At 41.8% G+C, this 22764-nt stretch overlaps 3 protein-coding genes across 6 annotated transcripts; all 3 read left to right on the top strand.

Moving 5' to 3' along the window:
- Positions 1–1575: 1575 nt before the first annotated feature.
- LOC121996373 (lipid phosphate phosphatase 2-like) lies at positions 1576–4195 on the top strand. Its single transcript, XM_042550366.1, has 8 exons — positions 1576–1753; positions 2082–2303; positions 2382–2469; positions 2554–2663; positions 2759–2852; positions 3371–3559; positions 3659–3718; positions 3808–4195. Exons 2-8 carry the CDS (start codon positions 2088–2090, stop codon positions 3954–3956), a joined length of 906 nt encoding a protein of 301 aa, XP_042406300.1. The 5' UTR covers positions 1576–1753; positions 2082–2087; the 3' UTR covers positions 3957–4195.
- A 482-nt stretch (positions 4196–4677) lies between these two features.
- On the top strand, positions 4678–20090 carry LOC121977707 (acylamino-acid-releasing enzyme 1-like). Of its 4 annotated transcripts, none has more exons than XR_006111021.1 (18): positions 4678–4840; positions 4966–5135; positions 5230–5539; positions 5672–5893; positions 5971–6207; positions 6303–6374; positions 7507–7645; positions 9180–9331; positions 9412–9494; positions 9576–9697; positions 9795–9873; positions 10311–10518; positions 11244–11304; positions 11413–11535; positions 18380–18480; positions 18873–18941; positions 19654–19730; positions 19819–20090. XR_006111021.1 is itself a non-coding variant. In XM_042530153.1 (18 exons), the coding sequence occupies exons 1-18, from the start codon at positions 4701–4703 to the stop codon at positions 19880–19882; spliced, it is 2526 nt and encodes an 841-aa protein (XP_042386087.1). In that variant the 5' UTR covers positions 4679–4700; the 3' UTR covers positions 19883–20090. The 4 variants fall into 4 exon arrangements, 3 of the variants coding, with proteins under 3 accessions (XP_042386087.1, XP_042386100.1, XP_042386095.1); XM_042530153.1 differs by having other exon boundaries at positions 4679–4840; positions 18283–18480; XM_042530166.1 differs by having other exon boundaries at positions 4700–4852; positions 18283–18480.
- A 684-nt stretch (positions 20091–20774) lies between these two features.
- On the top strand, positions 20775–22438 carry LOC121977733 (zinc finger protein WIP6-like). The gene is made up of 2 exons (XM_042530172.1): positions 20775–21482; positions 21685–22438. Exons 1-2 carry the CDS (start codon positions 21018–21020, stop codon positions 22174–22176), a joined length of 957 nt encoding a protein of 318 aa, XP_042386106.1. The 5' UTR covers positions 20775–21017; the 3' UTR covers positions 22177–22438.
- Positions 22439–22764: the final 326 nt, after the last annotated feature.

Here is a 22764-nt window from a genome sequence, read left to right as displayed (position 1 = left end):
AAGTGCATGGTCGAGATGCTAACCCCAGATAATAATACTTCGAAGATCGAACTCTAGAGTTCTCGGCTACGAAATCATACACCCCTAGCTCTGCTACGCCCTAGGGACGATGAAGTTTTTATTCCAAGATACGGTGGATTGTTATTATCCCAATAAATGATAATTAACTTTGGGATTGCCATCTTTAGGAAAAAATGATAATTAATTCAAATTAATGAAATTGAACAAAGGAATCGGCTGCAATTAATGAGATGATAAAAAGAATTTAGTGAATTAACTCTTTCATTTTATTAAAAAAGGAGGTTCAAAAAATTGAGGCAACTTTTCTGCTTTCTAGATAGGTAATAGGTAGTCCTTAGGATTAAGATAGTTAGTAGGATATCTAGATTATCATTAAGATATTCATAATTTGATCTTTAGTTATGATGTATTTATAAAAAAAAAAAATTCAAATGGGGTATGAAATCAAAGGATGCTGGACTTCTCGGTTGCCTGCCGTGCGTTTCCTGATTTATCTTGATGGCCGCTCATTCTCAGGGCTAGTCAATGAGGCTAACTGAGTTTATCATTTTTATTTTTTTCTAGATAGATACTAGGTAGCTCACAGGTATAACACAGTTGATACACGGATGATAAATTTATCAAATTGGACATGAGTTAATTCTCAGAGACTTCATTGCCCTAGGTTATGCTCTCCCACTTAGGAGACTATTGCATATCATGATTTATCTTTTTTGTATTTTACCCAGGTGTTGGTGATATTAAGTTGCTTGGGCAAAGCAATTTCACCTTTTCCCTGATATATAGATACTAGATAGATTCATCCATGATAAATATACAAAATGATATTATTATCGAATTTAAGATGAAAATCAAATTGATATTGATATTATTTGCTTTTTTTTTTTCTCCTTTTAATTTCTAGTCATTTATTGGTCAATTATAAGTTAATTCTATAATTTATCTTTATTCATATAATCTAATAATGAATTACGAGAGAGTCGTTTGAGATAAATATAATAATCTTTTATTACAATGATTTATTTTGTTTGTTGTGCATAATTGAAGCTATTATTATTCTTAAAATCTTAAACGAAGCTATTAATTTATTTATATTTGATGATTAAGACAATCCATTTTTACAGGATTGCAAGGCAAGTTAAATGTTTTTTTTTATAGTAATACAGATGAGTAAATATTACTTTTTAAAAAAAAAAAATGGGAAAAAGAACAAGAAAAAGTTCTTCCACTACGGTAACCTCCGTCATCAACCGTTTTCCGTTTTTCAAATAGTTGGCAGCGTAGTTATTTTCAGTGCGGTTTCTCCCTTTATAGCAAAGCCAAAACAGATCGATCTAACGAAGTTCCTTGATTAAGGTTGAGTAAGCAAATTGCTTTGCTTATATCTTTTTCTTCTCCAAAAAAGGAAAAGAACTTGGTCAAATCTAACAAGAATCGTAACTAAATTTAACAAAATCCAACAAAACAGCCTACGCCAACAGGCAACAGCAAATCATATAACACAACCTTCTCCTTTAACAACGAGATAAATTCAAAGTGTACCAAAAAAGGTTGTCTCCGATAAAAGAAAGAAGTAAAATGGCCAGCTCGGCGCCTCGTCTCTCTTTTGCTTTATCGGTTCGCCCCCTTTGTTGATGCGATTTCCAAGTCTCCATTCATCTCCTCGTTTGCTCGACATCTCTGCAGCCTCCTGCCCACAACTCTCCTGCTTCTTTGAAACCGTAGGAGATTGGTAAGAAAATGAACTCAAAATCATTGCCTTTGCCCCTCTCTCTTCTCTCTCTCTCTCTCTCTCTCTCTCTCTCTCTCTCTCTCTCTCTCTCTCTCTCTACATCCCCCTCTCCTGTCGATATTTCCTTTTTGTTGGAAGATTAGTTCATGCTTTTGTGGTTTAAGAAACGGTACTTGTGCCCACATTCAAGTTAATGATGTTTAAAATGTCTTCACTATAACATCGACAATGTTTACCTTTTTTTATCTCTTCTCTCTTGACTACTTGCAGTAACCTGGCTGCATGCTGCCTGTGTTGCAGTTTAATGATTTTTATCTATGATCATCAGGTAAAAATGCCAGATATTCAGATGGGGTCCCACACACTGAGATCCCATGGAACCAAAGTCTTAAGATTTCACATGCAAGACTGGATCATACTCATACTCCTTGCTATAATAGACGGATGCTTAAATGTCATAGAGCCTTTTCACCGGTTTGTGGGAAGAGATATGATGACAGATTTGAGGTATCCAATGAAAAAGAACACGGTGCCATTTTGGGCTGTTCCGGTAAATTCTGTTTTCCATTCAAACTAGTATAAAGAGTGTTTCTTCCATTGTGGAATAGTAAGATCGTCTTCTTGGCAGATACTTGGAATTGTGTTGCCATTCTTAATTATTTTGGGCATCTACTTTAAGAGGAATAATGTTCTTGATCTGCATAACGCTGTATTAGGTAGATTTCTTGTTCTTTATGTTTACATAATTGCTACCTTTCATTTGGCTCTGTCACTGCGAGCTGATGGAAACACATAATCAGGCTTGCTTTTTTCGACATTCATCACTGGAGTTTTAACTGATGCGATCAAGGATGCAGTTGGCCGACCAAGGCCAGATTTCTTCTGGCGATGTTTTCCTGATGGAATTCCTGTGAGTCTTGGATGATTAATATATGCTCGCTCTGTTCTTCTTTCCATTTTCATTGAAGACTTTGAGAAATTACCATTACAAGTATTGATATGCAGAAATATGACAACATAACAACTGGTGTTGTATGCCATGGGGTAAAAAGTGTTATCAAAGAAGGGCACAAGAGTTTCCCAAGCGGGCATTCGTCCTGTAAGCATCGAGCAATTCGTGTTCTCTTTTTTTTAAGACTCTAACTACAGATTTTATTTTGTAGCAAGTTCTATCTTTTTAGGCTATTAAAACTAATGACTTCTGTGTGATGTCTCTTGATGCTTGACATATTTTATGACAAATTTATATGCACACTAAACTAGAAGTTTGATAAGTGGTCAGTGGTCGATCGATAATTGATTTCACCAAATAAAATTCAACAAACCGCAATCTTGTTCTTTGTGGAAGAAAGAAAAACACATCATAATTTCAAAAAGAAACAATGTATCATCCAAAGTCTCTCATTCTTATGCTAGAGTCCAAGTGTTGTAAATTTGACTCGCTTGGAATCCAAGTTTTTGCCACTTCATCATATATATATATATATATATATTCTTTTGACCTTATTTTGAGAAAAAAGAAAAAGAAGTCTTTCAGTTTCCAACTCTATGGCTTTCTGGTTGCCTTGTATCAGTGTAAAGAATGATAGTTTATTATGTATCGTGTTCCTCGATCAGGGTCTTTCGCTGGGCTAGGCTTCCTATCATGGTACCTGGCAGGAAAACTCCAGGCTTTTGACGGTAGAGGTCATGTTGCAAAACTGTGCATTGTGTTTCTTCCTTTGCTCTTAGCATCACTTGTGGCGATTTCTCGAGTTGATGACTATTGGCATCATTGGCAAGATGTATTTGCAGGAGGTTTCCTAGGTCTGTTTAGAATATTGAAATCTACATTTGGATTTCAATTGTGGAAGTATGAATACTAATTTGTGTCTGATGGTGATGAACTTGTTATTTATATTGCAGGACTGGTTGTTGCTTCATTTTGCTATCTGCAATTCTTCCCACCCCCATACGACCTCGATGGTATCAACTAGTTCAAGTGAAAGAATGCATGCGTTTCCTTCCTAGTTCATCTAAAATCTCTCATTCTTGTGCTTCTTCATCCTCCGCAGGTTGGTTGCCTCATGCATACTTGCGCGAAATGTCTGATTCTAGAAACAGTGTTCCATTGCAGCCGACTGCAATTTTCCGACAGTCAAGGTCATCAGAAGTTGAAACAAACACAATTCTAGAGTCAATTGAAGCTGGTAGGAGATATTGATGCACCATCATTCCTTCTTGGCATACATTTAGCCACCATCTTCAATTTGTTCTTATGCTGCTATATATGTTTGCATAAGGTTTGTTCTTGTTTCTTTTTTTTTTTTAACCTTTTGGTTCTATTATGAGAGCCGAATTAATGTTCATAAGATGTCAAATAAAGTTTGGATTGGGTTCCCTCTTGCCCCAAATGAATTCGATGAAGCTGAGAAGTTAACATGGCATAAGATTATAATAAAATTATTAAAGTGTTGTGATCGATATGGCAAAAGATTACTCGCTATTTTCCAAGGAATTGTTCTCCAAGAGATTTAATCTCTATTTTCATAGGACAATTTATCATTATTTACCATCCAAATACAAGTTTAGTTGTGTCTGTAGAGATATATTTATTATATAAATACTCTACGATAAAAAAATTTGAAATTTTTAAAGAAATAACTACATTTTTTTAATCAATTCTCTCTAATTTTTAAAACCATCCGTTTGCCCCATGAGATTTTAATGCCATCAACATTTTGCTCCAATCATTGTTGAAAAGCTTTTGACATTATTAGTTTTTTATTTAAAATTAGAAAATTTATACAATTTTATCAAGTTTTTAGTTAGGGGAGATTTTAAAGGGCTGTTGTTCTGTTTTTTTTTTGCTTTTTTTTTTTTAAAAAAAAAATGAAGTTGAGGTATCTTTAGATTCCTTCCGACGCAGCAGAGCTATCTCATTTTCTTACTTATCTTAACCCCATCGATGTCACCAGTCTTGGCCGCCGCTATCGCATTGGTTCGATTTCCGCTCCGCCTGCGCTGCTGCCTCCTCCGCCGTCGCTCCAACTGTCGCCCTTTGTCGTCGTCGCGGCGCTTTCCAAAACACTTCTCCACCGTCACCACGTAATCAGTCCGGTTGCTCTTAAGATCGATTTATTTCATCTCTCAGTCCTCTTTTCCCCCCTCTCCCAGCACTTGTTCGATTTCTGTTCGCTGATTCGTCTCATCCAAGATTCCATCTTGACCAGTCGGAAACTGTCTGTGTCTTCGTCTGCGCAAGCAATCTTTGCCAAGGAAATGTCCTCCGTCGCGATCGACCCGGCGAACGCTGATGAGTACGCCTCGCAGTCTAAATTGCTCCAGGAGTTCACGAACGTCCCCACCATCGACAAGGCTTGGATCTTTAAGTCTGGAAATGGTTATATTCTTCAGAATGATGATGAAGGCTTCTTCGTGTTGCCTATTTCTTTCATCTTATTGATTTTGCTCTTTGTTCCTTACTGTAAATGTAGCAAATACCTCGCGGGCGATGTTCATTGTCCGGCAAGTGGATCTTTTGACTAACAAGAAGAGGATGATGGTTTTGTCTTCTCATATCTCGAAGGCTAGTGAAGACTCTGTCGAGTTTCAATGGTCGCCATTTCCCGTGGAGATGAACGGGGCGTCTGCAGTTGTCCCATCGCCATCAGGCTCGAAGCTTCTGGTGGTTCGTAATAAAGAGAACGATTCACCAACGGTGCTCGAAATTTGGGGGCCGGCGCTATTGGAAAAGGAAATTCACGTTCCCCAATCAGTTCATGGTTCAGTATACACCGACGGATGGTAAGAAGAATTGATGATGTAAATTATTATTTTTCCTGCTACAAAATGCGCTTGATAAATTATACCCTCATTGTGGTTACTTCATCTGCATTTTGTTCTTTTTTTGAAATGATTATATTGGCTTTGTTATAGGTTTGAGGGGATTTCCTGGAACCATGATGAGTCAATGATCGCCTATGTTGCTGAGGAACCACCTTTAGAAAAACCAGTGTTTAATTATTTAGGCTTCAAGAAAGAAGGTTCTTCTGAGAAAGATTTTAATAGCTGGAAAGGGCAAGGGGACTGGGAAGAGGGCTGGGGTGAAACATATTCTAATAAAAGGAACCCTTCACTCTTCGTTGTCAGCATCAATAGGTCTGACCTAGTCCATTTACTGTTGTAAACACTGGAAAATTATACAAATAACGACATTGTTTTCATGTTTTTTCCAGTGGAGAAGTACGGTCTGTTAAAGGCATTCCCAGGAGCTTAAGTGTGGGCCAAGTTGTTTGGGCTCCATCAACTTCTAAGGCAAATAATTCATTGGTTTTTGTTGGGTGGTCAATTGAAAATGGACCTCAAAAAACTCCAAGAAAGCTTGGAATCAAGTATTGTTACAATAGGCCATGTGCCCTATATGGAATTGGTGATCCTTTTCAGGATCAAAGTTCCAGTGAGTCGTCAAATGGGTGAGTCTGCCATCTTTTTCTATTACCTACAATTATCTTAGTTTGGAGATGTTTGCTGTGGCAATTACCTCATATTGCTGGCCACCATTCATCAGGAATGAAGATGTTGTCAATTCTGCAATCAATTTAACTCAAGACTTAGGTAGCGCATTCTGTCCCCGTTTCAGGTAACATTGGCTCTCTCCTTAATTTATATTTTTAGGATTTTATTTCTGGTAATAGGTAATGTACATCGAATAAGTTAGATGTTTTGGTACTTTAAATAATGAAGGTAGAAATTATGTATTTTTTCATTATTTTTTCCAGAAATATGTTTGATTTTTTATGATATAACTATTTGAAAGACACACATTCAAATGTTTCTTGAGGGCACATTAGTTGGTGGCGGGGCCAACAAGATGGAAATGGGAAGTTGTTTGTATTATGACCTCTTCTTCCAAGTGATTATACATAAATAGTCTTTGTACGTAGCAAGAAGATAGTAATGATATATGAAACTTCTCTTAGCAATTTGTTCAGCATTACTTATTAGGGCTCTGTCTATAATGAACAGGAAGATATTAATGGCTTATCAAACTTCTCTTAGGATTTGTTTAACATTATTTATTAGGTCCTAATCTATAATCTGATTTGCTCTTTAATTGGAATTTTGTGGCAAATGACAGATTTCAGTATAATAGTCATTAGTGAAAAAAGAGTACTTGTAGAAACAAATGAGATCATTTCAACTTCTAAAAATTTCATATATGCCTTCCATTGTCTCTAGGCATTTCATAACTGAACGTGAATTGTATATTTTTTAACTTTTATCACCAGTTACAAAATGCAATGTTTAAAATTTTCTTTTTTACCAATTATTTATTACTTTTCATCAGAAAAAAAATATGTAGGAAGATGCTCGCTCAGAGTTGTGTTGATTTAGGGAGTGATATCCATCTTTAATGCGCTTGAATGAGCATGACACTAATAATTGTTGCACCTCAAGTTGGGTTCTTAGGTTGGACATTTTCGAGCTATATGATAATGATATCAAGTTCATTAGAAAGAACTTCCTTCTATTAGATTGTTATGCAAAAACCAAAAGCCTTATGGGCATACATGCATCCTTTTTAACACTATTATTTATTTATTTATTTATTTATTTTCCTTACAGTACTTTGTTCCATATCTCAGTCCACATTGTCTTATTGTTTTTTGTCATTTTTCTTTTTAAATTTTGATATGATGTATGTAATTTGTGTGAATTAGCTATCACAATCCGGTGTGGTACTTCATTCAAATCTGACTATATTATTGCAGTCCAAATGGGAAGTATTTGGTTTTTGTATCTGCAAGGAACGCTGTTGAAAGTGGTGCTCATATTGCAACAGATTCACTTCACAGAATTGTTTGGCCTTCTGATGGACTGCTTCATCATTCCCTGGATATCATTGATGTGGTATCTCTTCATCTCACGGGCACACTTTTGTTGGCCAGGACATATTTCTGCTGTATCAATGCACATGCATTCTATAACCAACATTCTATTCTTAATTGATAGTGACTTGTATGTTACCTATAAAAAGCAAACAGTCCACCTTGTGCATGTTGATCTCTAGTTTCGCTGCTGTATATGGACAGACATTTCAGTCGGATGATCTTTTCTTGAAATACAATGGCAGATTATTTTAACTTTTCTTTCCAGTCTACATATGTACACCAACATCTTATTATGGATTATTTTAGGTTTCATAAAGAAAATTGAAGGTTGAAAAATCTCATTATGAGCCCTGATTTCGTTCCCTGGATGGAACAAAACAGATTTGTGCCATTTTAGCCATGCTGACAAATGGCAGCAATGGCAGCAGGCATTCCAAAGAGAAGAGTAATAAAGGAGGGAGCATTGCTGATGTTGGAAACCTCGCGAGTCATGACATGCCTTGGGTATATGCAGAAGTCATGCATAGCAGTGCTAGGAGCTCATGAATCACTTCCAATCCTTGCGGAAGGAGTTTGTGACAGTCCTAGAAGACTCTAGAAATGGTGATGGTTCTTGTACAAGATGTTGGAACTCACTACAGAGTTCATGATGATCCTTGTAGAAGACATTGGAAATCATGAATCCGCATCATCCACATGGAATATGCTAAAAATTGCAAAGCCACTACATGTCCTCATTGCTGGAACCCCTTCTATTGGTTTGGTCAAATACCGAATGTATTAGAGCTCTTCACATGCTGATCAATAGACAAAACGAAAAATTCCGCTTGCATTGATTAGCATTGAATGAAATTTGAAATGTTGAGAAATTACTACCCTAGGTTTTCCTTTATGTCATCTCACCTTTATAGTTCGCCGAGTATCAATATTGGGATCCATTCAGTCCTAATATGTCAGGGCCTCATCAATTTGGGCTAGTGTGATTGGGATTGACCGAACTTGAGTGATTATCTCTTGATTTTTGTGGGTTGACGAATTTTCACTTATTATCTTTCAGTTTCGGATAGTTTACTTTGTAATTTAATAATAGCTGCTAAATAATTCATGACATTCCTGCTTACATGAACAAAAAACTATGTTCCTTTTCTTGGTTGCAGATACATTTTTATAAAATGTAAAGGTCAAGATTGATGGGTATTAGATGCAATCCTCCTATTACTAGGAATAAGCAGGAAAGGATCCCCCTTTCTGTTTATTGAACCATGAACTTTTTAGTTCTTGTATGTGTAAACTACAGATATTCGTATGTGGAAACTTAAATCAAAATAGTCATTATGAGGGATTACACGCCATTGCCCTATATGTGTATGCTGTATTGAGGTTTAATGAATGTGATAAAATTTTGGAATACAGTTTAAGTTAACATAGTCAAATGATTTTGTAAGTTGGCCATGGCCATGTACTTTTAGTTCCATATCTATTTTACGTTGATACTGGGTATGATGGCTTCCCTTCATTTGTTACCATTCTGATTATAGACCTGTGCCTTTCAGGTCCCTGTTATCATGTGTCCTGAGGATGATTGCTTTCCTGGACTTTATAATTCCGAATTTCTACCATATCCATGGCTTTCTGATGGCTCTACCATGATTGTTTCATCTGTATGGTGCAGCACCCAAGTAATTCTTTCAGTAAATATTATCAGGTACTTCCTATCGCAGATAAAAACTCTGAAGTCAATACTGCATTATTCTTGCCTGTAATGCACAAAAATAATTTCCACAGTGGCAAAGTTTTACGTATCAGTCCACATGAATCAAATTTCTCATGGGGTGTTCTTGCGCTACATGGAGATGATATTCTTGCTGGTAAGCTAACTTTAGTTTGCAAAATAAAAGGAAATTAACTAACTCGTTGTCACGTTGCACATGTTTTCCTTGTATTCCAAGTTTACAGCAGTCCCATTAACCCACCACAAATCCAGTATGGATGCCATACTTCCCAGAAGGACCAATTGAGTACATGGACTTGGTTAGGTGTGCCTACTCCCACTTTAAGATACTCTGATAAGGTAGGTATACTCAGTCATATTCTTCTCAGTTAAGTATATTTTAGCTATTCCAACTTTAGATTATCTTATGATAAAGCATTTTACTTATGTTTCTCAGGTCAGCTCTTTGTTGTCATCACTTAAGTTTAGTATATTGAAGATTCCTGTCAGAAATCCTTCTGCAGAACTTTCTAAAGGTAAATGTACAGGCTAGGTCTGTTTTTAGTTGAATTACAGAAGCCTCTAGGGGTGTGTGTTTATTTGCCTAAAAATGGTCTGCAAGCTGCAATTCCATTTCCATTGTCATAGAAGGCATTTTTTACTTGTAGTCTGAAACAATTCGCATTTAAGTTATTTAACACTATTTTGCACAAATTTTACCAATATGTAAATTATTATATATATTTAGATATTATAGTATTTATAAATATATATAATATATATTATGTTGAAGTTTATTTCTTTGTACTTTAACCATTAGTGACTTACTACAATTAATTCATCATATATTTGATTTTGTGATCTGGTACTTATTGGCTTATCTTTTAGAACAATTACCATCCCTTGCATTTATGTTTGTTATACTATCCAATGAATAATTTTATGGAACAATTTGGTTATTGTCAAAATGCAGGTGCTAAAAAACCATTTGAGGCTATCTTTGTGTCTCATCCACCTTTTGCTTCTGGTGAATCATGCAAGCAGACTCAAGAGGATGGCTTATGTGCTCCATTAATTCTTGTCCTTCATGGTGGACCACATGCAGTTTCATTGACAAACTACTCAAAGTCATTGGCATATCTTTCTTCACTAGGCTATAACTTGCTTGTGGTGAACTACAGGTGAGTCTTCCACATTTCGGTAGACTGAGTTAGTCAAGTTTCTATTCTATCTATTGGGACCTACGTGTTCATGTATTATTTTACTGTAATGAGAAGATTCTCAGTTCTCATCCTGTTGTAGTGATGCAAGTGTTGTAGACTTTTTTTTTCATATATTGGTACCCTGCAGTTGGTAACTTTTAAAAAATTTCTTTTACTGGGTGTAACTTGACTTCCAAGGTTTAGTGTGGTGATTTTGCAAATTGGTTTCTTAGTTTACATGACATAAGGATGCTATGCAGTTTCTTTTATCCCCTAGTTCAGGTAAAGATCCTTTTCTCTTGGTGGATTACAAGATCTCAGTGGATACTGAGTTTTTTCTCTAGCTACTTGATTCCAGCTTGCTGTCGTTGAACTCTGTAAACTTATATCTCCCTCTTGAAATATCTCATGATTTATAAGAGGATTCCTCTTGTTTTTCAGTGTTTATGGTTTTTCCAGTTTGCACCCTGAGAACTTCCTTGACTATTGGTATTCCCCATATTTTACTGCACTCCGCAATTTAACCCAAACATAAAAAGCAATAGAAATATCGATAAAATGTCCATTTCTCCTTATCTTCATCAAAACTGATGAACATTTCTTTCGATAACTATTTTACTTTCTTTAGCTTGGTCTTCTTCCTCATGTTAGAGCTTCTCTGTTTCCATTATCTTCTTATGATTTTGTTTGGCAACTGTTAACAGGGGTTCACTGGGATTTGGTGAAGAAGCATTGCAGTCTCTCCCAGGAAGAATTGGTTGCCAGGTGCTTGCTTTGCCATGCTTTTGAAACGGTTTCTGATTATGTTCAATAGTCTGTGGTAAGGATTTTTCTGCAGTTTCTGACATGGAACATAACTTTTATTGTGGTCAGGATGTAGATGACGTACTTACAGCTTTAGACTATGTCATTCATAAAGGGCTTGCAAGCTCATCTAAGGTAGCTGTTGTTGGAGGCTCGCATGGAGGCTTCTTAACTACTCATTTAGTGGGCCAGGTTAGATCTCTTAAATTTCATTCATGTTTGTGGTTCTTCCGATGTGCTTTCACTATCATTCTTTTAATTTGATACAATGATGCAAGTTGCTCCATACATAAACCGATCAAGCAAATTGGGTTGCATAATGTGTTTTATCCAAATATTTGATTTTTAGTGCCTTCGGTGGAAGCTTTATTTACATATGATGTGTAATATGGATCACTATTATGTCATGACCAAACATTGTATGTGTTGGAATCATACAAGATTCTGTGATGAGGTAGTTGCTTCATGAACTTGGTCATTTTGTTTTCCTCTGCTTGTATTTTTCCTCATGTTTAGTTAGGAAGTGTTCCTGCTCAGCTCTTATGGATATTGTATCATCCGTTAGAATGTTCTTTTCAGTATCACACAAAATTATATGCCATCTAGCATACACAGCTCATGAGGAATAATAATTGTATATGTTGAAATCATACAAGATTATACCACCAGTTATATTCTTTCTCCATTTGCATCATGAACATGAGTGATTCTGTCCGAGAGTCAAGGTGACGGACGCTGGGGATGTGGCGCTCCTGTTGATCGTGCGTGAACCTCCGATGAAACTAGCCTGCAAGCACAAAAGCGTCAGTGCCGAGCCAGGGAATGGTTCTCCGGCGATGGCCCTCTGACGCTCAAGTTAGATCTCCGGCGAAAACAGCAAGTAAGCAAAGAAACGAAAGTGGTTACGTAGTTACAGTAGAATGAGCATACCTTCGTCGAAGCTTGGGGTCCTTTATATAGGGCTCCCAGGGGTGCGTGTGCACGCTCCTCGAGGCATGCACGCATCTCAAAGCTTTCCCTGATAGGACGTGTCAGAAAAGTGTACCTGACACCATACCTCAACAACCCGAGCATATCCTAACAAGACAATGGAAGCTTCCGTCGTACGATTCTCTGCCTGATCATGCCGCCGACCATGCTATCTGTCTGTGGCACAGGTCTCGAGGAGGATATCAGTTGATCCTGCCTTTGTCTGCTAGTGGGCCGAGCGGGTGGGCCGTTCGGCCAGCTTTTGTCTACTAGTGGGCCGAGCGGGTGGCCGCTTGGCTAATTCTGCTATCTGGGCCGAGCGGGGAGGCCGCTCGGCTACTTCCGCTGTCTAGGCTTGATGGGTCGTGTTTTCGCTTCGCTGGCCGTGATTTGATCTGTGGCCGATCCGGATGTCCGCCCGGCACATGCCTAGTCGCTCGGCACATGACTTGCTGGTCGGCGCCTGCTTTGGTGATAGTCTTTGAGTGTCGGAAGCTCGGTACGAGACCAAGCTGTAATAACGTCGGACTGACCATTCTTTAGTCCGACCGGCTGATGGGGTCGCCCGGTCGGACGCTAGCCTGGAGGTATTGACCGCCTTGATTTTGACGTTCCACGTGGCGCTGACCTCCTGCGGGGTGGGGCCCTACCTTACCACCAGATCACGTGCCTCCTCCTCAAGTCTAGTTGAAGGAGGTTGTAAGTCCGACTGACTAGACAAGTAGTTTGGAGATCGGTTAGCCGATCGGCCATGAGGCTAGTTGGACCTCGATCGGTCCGTGCAGGACTGATCTTTTGGGCCGCTCGACATTCTAAAGGTTTGCACTTGGGAGATTCTTCCTTCGGCGTCTTTGGGTGAGTGTGAACCGCGTGGTCAATGTTGATGTAATCCGAATTTCTTCGGAATTCGTGCAAATCACCCCCATTAAGGCCGAGCGCGCGCCACATCTAATAATGGCACCCATTAAATGTCGCCCTGTGAGAGCGTGCCACGTGTCGTCGTTGCAGTCGCCGCACGCCCGAGGCGGCAGACGCTGATGTGACGTTTGGCCGTTTGAATTCAACGGCTGGATTCTGCGCTCCGATTCCCGTGACCTAGATCGGACGACTCCGATCAGCCGAGCCCAACCTTTATAAGATCGTCGCGTCCTCCTTCTTCCCACTTTGTGTCTTCTTCTCCGATAGCTGCCGATGATTTTGTGTGTGCGACCAGTGCTCTGGCATCTTTGGGCTCCTCTCCCGCGTCAACTTTTCCTTTTCGTAAGCTCCTTCAACCCTTCCCGTCGTCAAGTTCTCGCCGTCCTTTTCTCCCAGCACTACTGTTCAGGTGTGTGTTTTGCGTTTTTACTTTTCGTCCCTCGAGCTTTCTGCCTTTCCCAATTCCTTTGGCAATGGCCAGTTCATCGCTGCCGTCGGACATTGCTCCCGGACTCCGGTACACCACTATGGAGACCAGGTTTGACGCAGGCGACCCTGCGAGCCTCATGAATGCCTTTGACCTTCCCTTTGACCACGAGATAATCCTGGCCTCCCCGTCCGATCGGCCCCATGACCCACCGACCAGCACTGTCTATTTTTTCCGAGACCAATTCGTGGTTGGTCTTCGATTCCCCATCCATCCTTTCATAGTTGAGGTCTGTAACTACTTTCGTGTCCCTTTAGCACAGCTCACCCCCAATTCCTTTCGCCTCTTATGCAGTGTGGTCGTTCTCTTCCAGTCTCGGGTCGGTTTGGTCTTTTTCGACAAAATGTCATCTTCCAATAAACATTGGAAAAATTACTTTTTCTACATGCGACTCCCCGAGCGACCGATCTTCCGCACTAAGTGGCAGGTCGGACTTCCGCCTCAATCATACCTGAAAAAGTATTGGGGCTGGCCGGATTACCTTCACTGGCCGATCTGCCGCTGGACCCGTTGCTGCCCAGCCGATCACGTCTCTCCCTCCAGCTCGGTGCAGGATTCTGCGATCCGGCATTCTTCAGGCCCCGACCTCCCAAGCCTTTGGCCCAGCGGCGTCCTCCCAATCAGCTCCGAGCGGCCGCCGATTCGTGACGGCCATCCTTCACCCCCAACGGAGGAGTTTTTGGCGGCCGGCGATCAACCGCTAACTTCGGAACATCAGGTACTCATCCGTGGGCCGCTCGCCAAGGTTTGGGAGGAGGCCCGAGCACGTGCCGCAACCATGCCTCCAGGGTTGCTCGCCAACAGCCACCTGCAAATGTCCACTGGGATATGTATGCAATGATCCATTCGTGATTTTACCTCCGCTCGTCATTAACATTCTTCGATTCCGCGGCAGTACTGGGTGGAGAGTGTGACAATGTGTCGGCGTCTTGCCTTCGTGGAGGATGAGCTGAAGAAGCTCAAAATCTTTGGTGGTGCATCCTCCTCTCAGGGGCCATGCCTTACCCAATTGCAGGTCGACCTGGAGAAGGCTAATAAACTCCTGGAGGTCGAGCGGAAGAAGTCTACCGATCAGGCCATCATGCTGGGTCGGTTCGAGACTCAGGTGATAGCTGACCTGGAGTTGAAGAACCAGAAGGTTCAGGAGTTAGCCGAGAAGCTCAAGGAGGCGGAGAACTTGCTGATCGTTGAACGGGGCAACTGCTTGGCTAGGGGGGCAAGTGAGGACCCTTGAAGGTGCTCTGGAGTCCTCCCGCGATGCCCTGAAGCGGGGTCAGCGCTTCTCCTATGGGGCTGCTGTGGTGATCTCCTTGCGTCCTCTCGTCGTTCGGCACCGTGGTGCCCGTGTCGTCGGTCAAGAGAGGGACACCGGTGGCGATAACTTCTGGGCGCCGGTTGGGCGACTGAGTTGAATCCGCGACAGACGCGGGTATTGTGGGTTGCGAACTGATGGAAGGAACAGAACATGGGGGCCCATACCTTCCCTTTTGGTTTCAGATGCCGTGAGGCCACGTGCTGAACTGCATGAGGCCTTGCTTCCTAGTGTAGTCGTGTCCCTTCGGCTCAGGGTCCTCGTGGTGGCTGATTGGCGGCCTCCTTTCAGTCGGCACCGATGGTTCGGATGGCGTTTCCTTCCTCCTCGCCGCCTGGGCCTCTTCCACGTTTATGTATTCGTTGGCCTTCTTCAACATGTGGTCGTAGTCCCGAGGTGACTTTCGGATGAGAGACTGGAAGAAATCTCCATCCACGAGCCCTTGGGTGAACGCATTCATCATGATCTCAGACGAGACCGATGGGATGTCCGTGGCCACCTGATTGAAGTGTTGGATGTACGCTCGGAGGGACTCTCTAGGGCCTTGCTTCATGGAGAACAAGCTGACGCTCGTCTTCTAGTATCGTCTGTTGCTTGCGAAGTGGTGTAAGAAGGTCGTTCGGAACTCTTTGAAGCTCCTTATTGATCCGTCCGGCAGCCTTCTGAACCACCGCTGAGCCGAACCGGAGAGTGCCGTGAGGAAGACTCGACACTTCACCCCATCTGTATATCGGTGGAGGGTGACAGCGTTGTCGAATTTTCCCAAATGGTCGTCCGGGTCAGTTGACCCGTTGTATTCCCCGATCGCCAAGGGAGTGTAATGCCTTGGCAGTGGATCTTGCAGTATCGCCTCGGAGAACTGGCGATTGATCCGCTCGGGAGACAAGTCAGCTTGGGGCGCTTTTCCTTTCCTTGCATCCCGAATGAGCGCTTCATCTGAAGAACTCCTTTCCTGATTAGCTTGAGCGATCTCCTAGGGCATTTGAAACAAGGCTCGGTGGAATGGAATAGGCGTGGGTGGAGCCTCCCCGTGAGTGCCGGTCGATCCTTTATTCTGCCCCCAGATGGACAGTTGCTCTGGTCGGTCTTCATGGGCCGCTCGGCCTCCCGAAGCCGATGTTGCTTCTTGAGCCAGCCGATCGGCTAGCGCTCTTTGCTGCTGCTGCTCGACTAATTTTGCCGCTCGCGATTGTACAAGTACGTCGAGCTCCTTTTGAGTGAGCGCCACCGTGTGAAGTCGTCCAGCTTCTTCCATCCTCTCGGCTCGGATGCAGGTGCATTCTCACAGACGGCGCCAAATTTGATCCTATCCAAGAGTCGAGGTGACGGACGCTGGGGATGTGACGCTCCTGTTGACCGTGCGTGGACCTCCGATGAGACTAGCTTGCAAGCAGAAAAGCATCAGTGCCAAGCCAGGGAGTGGTTCCCTGGCGATGATCCTCCGACGCTCAAGTCAGATCTCCGGCGAAAGCAACAAGCAAGCAAAGAAACGAAAGTGGCAGCGTAACTGTAGCTACAGTAGAATGTGCATACCTTCGTCGAAGTTTAGGGTCCTTTATATAGGGCTCCCAGGGTGCGCGTGCACGCTCCTTGAGGCGTGCACGCATCTCAAAGCTTTTCCTGATAGGACGTGTCAGAAAAGTGTACCTGACACCATACCTCAACAGCCCGAGCATATCCTGACAAGACAATGGAAGCTTTCGTCGTACGATTCTCTGCCTGATCATGCCATCGATCATGCTGTCTGTCTGCGGCACGGGTCTCAAGGAGGATATCAGTCGATCCTGCCTTTGTCTGCTAGTGGACCGAGCGGGTGGGCCGCTCGGCCAGCTTTTGTCTACTAGTGGGCCGAGCGGGTGGCCGCTTGGCTAATTCTGCTGTCTGGATCGAGCGGGGAGGCCGCTCGGCTACTTCTGCTGTCTAGGCTTGATGGATTGTGTTTTCGCTTCACTGGCCGTGATCTGATCTGTGGTCGATCTGGATGTCCGCCCGGCACATGCCCAGCCGCTCAGCACATGACTTGCCGGTCGGCGCCTGCTTTGGTGATAGTTTTTGAGCGTCGGAAGCTCGGTACGAGACCAAGCTGTAATAACGTCGGATCGACCATTCTTTAGTCCGACCGGCTGATGGGGTCGCCCGGTCGGACGCTAGCCTGGGGGCATTGACCGCCTTGACTTTGATCTTCCACGCGGCGCTGACCTCCTGCGGGGCAGGGCCCTATCTTACCACCGGATCAATGAGCATTTGTTGTTCTTCCATTGTAGCTTTTGTATGGAGAGGAGCTTGTGTGATCTTCATGGTGTCCCTTAGACTTAAAGAAAAATTTTATAAGGCAGCGGTATCACTCTCCACACTATATGAACCAGTTTCGCCAAGGAGACATTAATGTACCTGAGGTGAAATGATAAGGTGGATGTGTGAGATTATTGGAAAAGATAAAAAAATAAAACATCAGTACTCGTGAGCAATCCTTTGAAGTTCCGATTCCAATAGATAAAATAAACTAAAATGGGTTAAAATGCTATGAATATGTTCAAAGTCAACCAATAAATTTTTTTAGTTACACGAGTTGAAGTAGAGTTGCAAAATAAGTGCCTTGGGCGACCAAAGAAAAGTAGTTAATGTAATAAAAGTGATTTAATTAGGTCAAATACTGGAAGTGGCTTAGAGTTCAATAGGGGGGATAACATCCTTGCTGCTAGATCAGGTTGATTATGATGATAAATTGCGTATGCACACGACTGCTCATTTAGATTGAGTCCACGATTGTTATCGTATGTACTCATTCCAGTTTTTATGGAAACCGGAACTGGACCAGTAGTTCAAAGTTCAAACCTGTTGTTTAAGCCTCATGCTCAGATTTTTATCTATGGACTAGTCAGTTTGAAATATATTTCTTCGCTACAATGTGCTTAGAAGACAAGACAATATACTATTATCATGACCGGCAAAGAAAGCTAATCCATTTATACAGTTTGCTAGTGTCTTTTTTTCATCGATATTAAGCATAGATTCAACTAGCTTATTGGTGAAGAAAGTAAGCCATGTTTCTTCTCCCTCCAACTTCTTTGCTGGATATCATGCGTATTAAGTGTTTGTGTTTATTATTTAGCCATTTGAAAACAGCCAACATGTGCTGATTTCTGTTTATTCAGGAAACATTTTTTGTTCAAAGAACTATGAACAGCTCTTTAACCAAATATGAGCCAGTCCAATTAATAGAGAATGTGAAAAATGTTTGTCTTTGTACCAGGCTCCAGACAGATTTGTTGCAGCAGTTGCTCGCAACCCTGTCTGTAACTTGTCAATAATGGTGGGCACCACTGATATACCTGATTGGTGCTATACAGAGACCTTCGGAAAGGAAGGGAAGACTTTTTTCTCAGAAGTTCCTACGGTTGAAAATCTTCAGATTTTTTATGAGAAATCTCCTATCTCACATCTTCCAAAGGTATGAATTGTGAATATTTTTCTTGCAAGTAAGTTTTACTTATGCTTGTACTGTTGTACCAAACCCTGAGCTATGATTGTTACCCTGCTCATGAAGTTGGTCATAGGTACTGTCTTTGATGATGCACTGTGTTATTATTATTTTTCATCATGCTCTAGTAGTTATGTCGGTCTACCTGCCTAACAGCCACTGATCAAATCCCAGAGACGCTTCACCGGTCCATTTAATATGTCTAAAATGTTGATGTTCATAGAATTTGCTTCAATTCAGAACATGTTCAGTAAGAGTAGAATTCCTAGCATAAATGGGCACAATCTAGACAATATTTGTTTCAATTCCCTAGCATGAACAAGCAGAGTCTCAGGAAAACATTGCCAATCTTGTAATTTCAGGTCAAAACGCCAATGCTTTTCCTCTTTGGAGCACAAGATCTTCGTGTTCCTATATCAAATGGACTTCAGGTAAGCTAGAGTTTTCTGGTTAGTTTGACATCTATTGCAGTTCATTCCGATTTTTTTGTTTGTTTTATAAATATTGCGTCTATGCTTATGAAGTGAAAAAAAAATCATTTATACGCTGGATATTATTTGTATCTAGGTTTGAGTTCTTGTTCAAGAGAAAAACAATTATTATTTACTACTAAGGCTCGGTTTCACAGAAACTACAGCTTTTCTCTCTCTCTTTTTTTATATTGAAAAAACTTATACTGGGGGAGTATGATTCCCAAGTTACATGCTTGCTTCAATGCGTGTTTTATATCCAGGTTTTGTTTTTTATCCAGTAGAACAAAATCTACTACTAGGGTTCATCTCGGTGTTTCTTAGCACTGAAAAAGTTAAAACTAGCAGAATATGGTTTCTGCTTTTAAAGATGAAATCATTTTCCTAAACAAGAGTCATCATTCTTGGATTATGCTACATCAGCTGCCATTACACCATTTGGATGTGTAGTCGATATGATCTCAAACTCACAAACATGCTTCTGGTTCAGATATGAGCAACACACCATGAGAAATTTTGCATAATATCATCAGGCAGTGCTGATGCCATCGCCTCTGACTTCATTATTAACCGACTATTTTAACTTGTCCAGTGCTAATCTTTTATTCTGCTCTCAATTTTTCCCCCCTTCTTATCCTTTTCCATTTCATACCTATATTGCTTTAATTTTCAGTATGCCCGTGCTCTGAGAGAGAAAGGAGTTGAAGTCAAAATCATTGTATTTCCAGAGGATGTACATGCAATTGACAGGTATCTCCAAATTAGTCATAAAGCTTTCATTCTGAATAAATTCAAGACTTGCTTTCTCCTCGATGCTAAGTTTATCTATTGATTGTAGGCCGCAATCTGATTTCGAAAGCTTCCTCAACATTGGCGTATGGTTTAAGAAGCATTTAGGTTGAATTGCCGATATGGGAATAAAAAATATGAGAAAAGGGGAAATAATTTATCATTAGCAATCATCTGGACTTTCACATCCTAAAATGTGGATGCAATTCTAAAGGAAAGGAAAAAAAAATTGATCAGGACAACCAATTGTAATGGCTTTTGAATTGTAGATTATTATTATTCACTAAACTTAAGGCGTGTAACCATGTTGTTCTCAGGAAATTATCTGTCTTGTTTCAAAGAAAATAGGAAAAAACAGCGGAAGCATACAAGCCTTTTGGGCACCGCCAGCAACAGAAACACACGAAGAACAAAACATGTTTAAAAACGAAACATGTGATGTACAGGAGAAAAGAATTATACTTTTATGATATAAGAAATTATATTGATATATATTCAACGCTAAATACATTACTTCTTCGAGATTAGATGATGCATCGTAGCAATAGTTTTCAGATGCATTTGTTTGTTAATATTAGAGGCAATGACAGAGATGGAATACTGGAACAAAAGGAACGGATCGAAAAGGATGTGAGAGACCATCACCCACATGAAGAACAAGAAGATGAAGGGAAAAGAAAAGTAAAAAAAGACACTGTAAAAGACACTTGAGAAGATGGAATAGTGCAATGCTCGGTAATCGCGCTGCCAATCTCTCCACTTTACTGCCCTGATGTGTTACTGAACTGAACAGCAAGCATAAGCATGTTCATGAATGAATGCATGCATGCATGTATACTGATCATACATACAATCCATGCTTGGTGGTCCCACCCCAATCCCTATCTAGCCAATCTAAAACACATGCTGGTCCCACCCATGCCATGCATGCATCCCTCTCCCTCCCTCTCTCTCGTCTTGGATGCCTCATCCTTACCTTTGCCGGTGCCTTGTCCCCCTTACGACCTAAACCAGCCAAAACAACCTCAGGCCTCCACTCTCATCCACTTGAGCCTTCTCTATCAATCACTCACTCGCCCTCCCTCGAATGCCATTTAAATCCTCCATGCCTTTAACTTATTTTAAATATTACTCCGATCTCCTTCCTTCCTTCCTTCCTTCCTTCCTTCCCTACCTACGTCTAGCCTTTCTTCCTTCATTCACCTTAATTCCCATCAATCAATTTCTGACTAGCTAGCTACGTTCTCCATGTTTTCCCACGGAGACAACGACGCCTTGCCCAACGACCATAATGCCAAACCTCCTCGCCAAGAAGTCGATGACTCCATTCTGTTGCTCTCTCTTTGGCCCCCCGGAGCCCATCCCACCACCACCCCTACGCTCACTTCCTCCCCGGCTTCCTTCTCCACTTGTTGCTCCTCCAATTGGCTCCAATACTCCAGCTCCAACCAATGCCAAGCCGATCGCGCCGACGTGACGATTGCACTCTCCATCGGCATGCCGAATTCAAGCGGCATTGGCGGTGGTAGCAGTGCTATTGGTGCAACAGTGACGACCGCAGCTGCTGCTACCACCGGTGTTGGTGGCTCAGGGTTTAACCCAGCCCTGCCCAGCCAGTACTGGATCCCCTCCGCCGCCGAAATCCTCATTGGCAACACCCAGTTCTCCTGCACCGTCTGCAATAAAACCTTCAATCGTTTCAACAACATGCAGGTTCATGTGTTCATTGATTAATTACTCGCGTTCTCCCGTCTGGAATTTACCCATATAATTTAAACTCAAGATACGGAGACTTAATCATCCTTATATACGTTAGTTAGTGATTTCGATTTCCAAATTAAATTGGGAAAATGCAGGTTCATTAAATTTGCTCCGTTGCATGTTTTCTTAATTTTATGACATGGATGCGGTGCAGATGCACATGTGGGGGCACGGATCGCAGTACCGGCGGGGATCTGAGTCGCTGCGTGGGGCTACGCGTCCGATGCCGTCGCCGGCGCTGCTGAAGCTTCCGTGCTACTGCTGTGTGGAGGGGTGCAAGAACCACATCGAGCACCCGCGAGCGCGGCCGCTCAAGGACTTCCGCACGCTGCAGACGCACTACAAGCGCAAGCACGGGGCTCGGCCCTTCGCGTGCCGACGCTGCGGCAAGGCCTTCGCGGTCCGCGGCGACTGGCGCACCCACGAGAAGAACTGCGGCAAACTCTGGTTCTGCATCTGCGGCTCCGACTTCAAGCACAAGCGATCCCTCAAGGACCACGTCCGCTCCTTCGGCACCGGCCACGCCCCCCATATCCTCGACACCGCCGCCGCCACCGTCGCCGCCATGAGCGTCGACGAGGAGGAAGACGACGAGGAGGAAGAGGACCTGCAGGATCAGACCGATGAGGTGGAGCTAGCCAACTAATCGATCGATCCAGCCAGCCAGCCATCCATCCATCCATCCATCCATCAATCAATCTCACTAGCTAGCTTAATTATTAATTATACGATGATCGATCTGATGTTTCCATGCACATAGATTTGGTCTTTACTTTTTCCCTTTAGGTTACTGTCCAGTACTGTCATAGTGTCTCGTGCATGAGAGGCTGAATCGTTTTAATTATATCCTAGGGGAGACTAGCTAGCTACATGTTTTCTTTTCTAGCTCTTTCAATTCAGTGCGTACGTCAAGTTTATGCTCCTTCCGATCCATCCAGTCTTTCTCTCTCTCTCTCTCTATGATATCATATTATATTATATATAATATGATAGTAAACTCTAAGTAATTCAATCTTTCAAGTTAGTATATCCATAGATCTGAATGATAGTACTTAGAAATAAACTCTTTTACTATTGATTAATTATGTATATGTTATTGAATCATCTGTGAGACGCAGATGATGAGTGGGTGGGAGAGCTTGAAATAGGCAATGTTAGCCTCTTCTGTTTTAGTTTGCACATTTAAAGCAACTCTTCTACTAGTGATGCGAGAGAAAGGATGTGCGATTTTAGT

This window comes from Zingiber officinale, chromosome 1B, assembly GCF_018446385.1.
Source record: "Zingiber officinale cultivar Zhangliang chromosome 1B, Zo_v1.1, whole genome shotgun sequence".
NCBI classification, from domain to species: Eukaryota; Viridiplantae; Streptophyta; class Magnoliopsida; order Zingiberales; family Zingiberaceae; genus Zingiber; species Zingiber officinale.
The sequence above is the reverse complement of the archived record's forward strand: the minus strand, read 5'-3'. Positions and strand labels throughout refer to the sequence as shown.

Coding starts and splice junctions, on each gene's coding strand:
- LOC121996373 (XM_042550366.1), top strand. CDS start 2,088: ATGCCAGATATTCAGATGGGGTCCCACACACTGAGATCCCATGGAACC. Junction 2,664..2,758: donor GTTTTCCTGATGGAATTCCT/GTGAGTCTTGGA, acceptor ATTGATATGCAG/AAATATGACAACATAACAAC. Junction 3,719..3,807: donor ACCCCCATACGACCTCGATG/GTATCAACTAGT, acceptor CATCCTCCGCAG/GTTGGTTGCCTCATGCATAC.
- LOC121977707 (XM_042530153.1), top strand. CDS start 4,701: ATGTCACCAGTCTTGGCCGCCGCTATCGCATTGGTTCGATTTCCGCTC. Junction 5,894..5,970: donor TTCGTTGTCAGCATCAATAG/GTCTGACCTAGT, acceptor TGTTTTTTCCAG/TGGAGAAGTACGGTCTGTTA. Junction 9,698..9,794: donor CTTTAAGATACTCTGATAAG/GTAGGTATACTC, acceptor TATGTTTCTCAG/GTCAGCTCTTTGTTGTCATC.
- LOC121977733 (XM_042530172.1), top strand. CDS start 21,018: ATGTTTTCCCACGGAGACAACGACGCCTTGCCCAACGACCATAATGCC. Junction 21,483..21,684: donor ATCGTTTCAACAACATGCAG/GTTCATGTGTTC, acceptor GATGCGGTGCAG/ATGCACATGTGGGGGCACGG.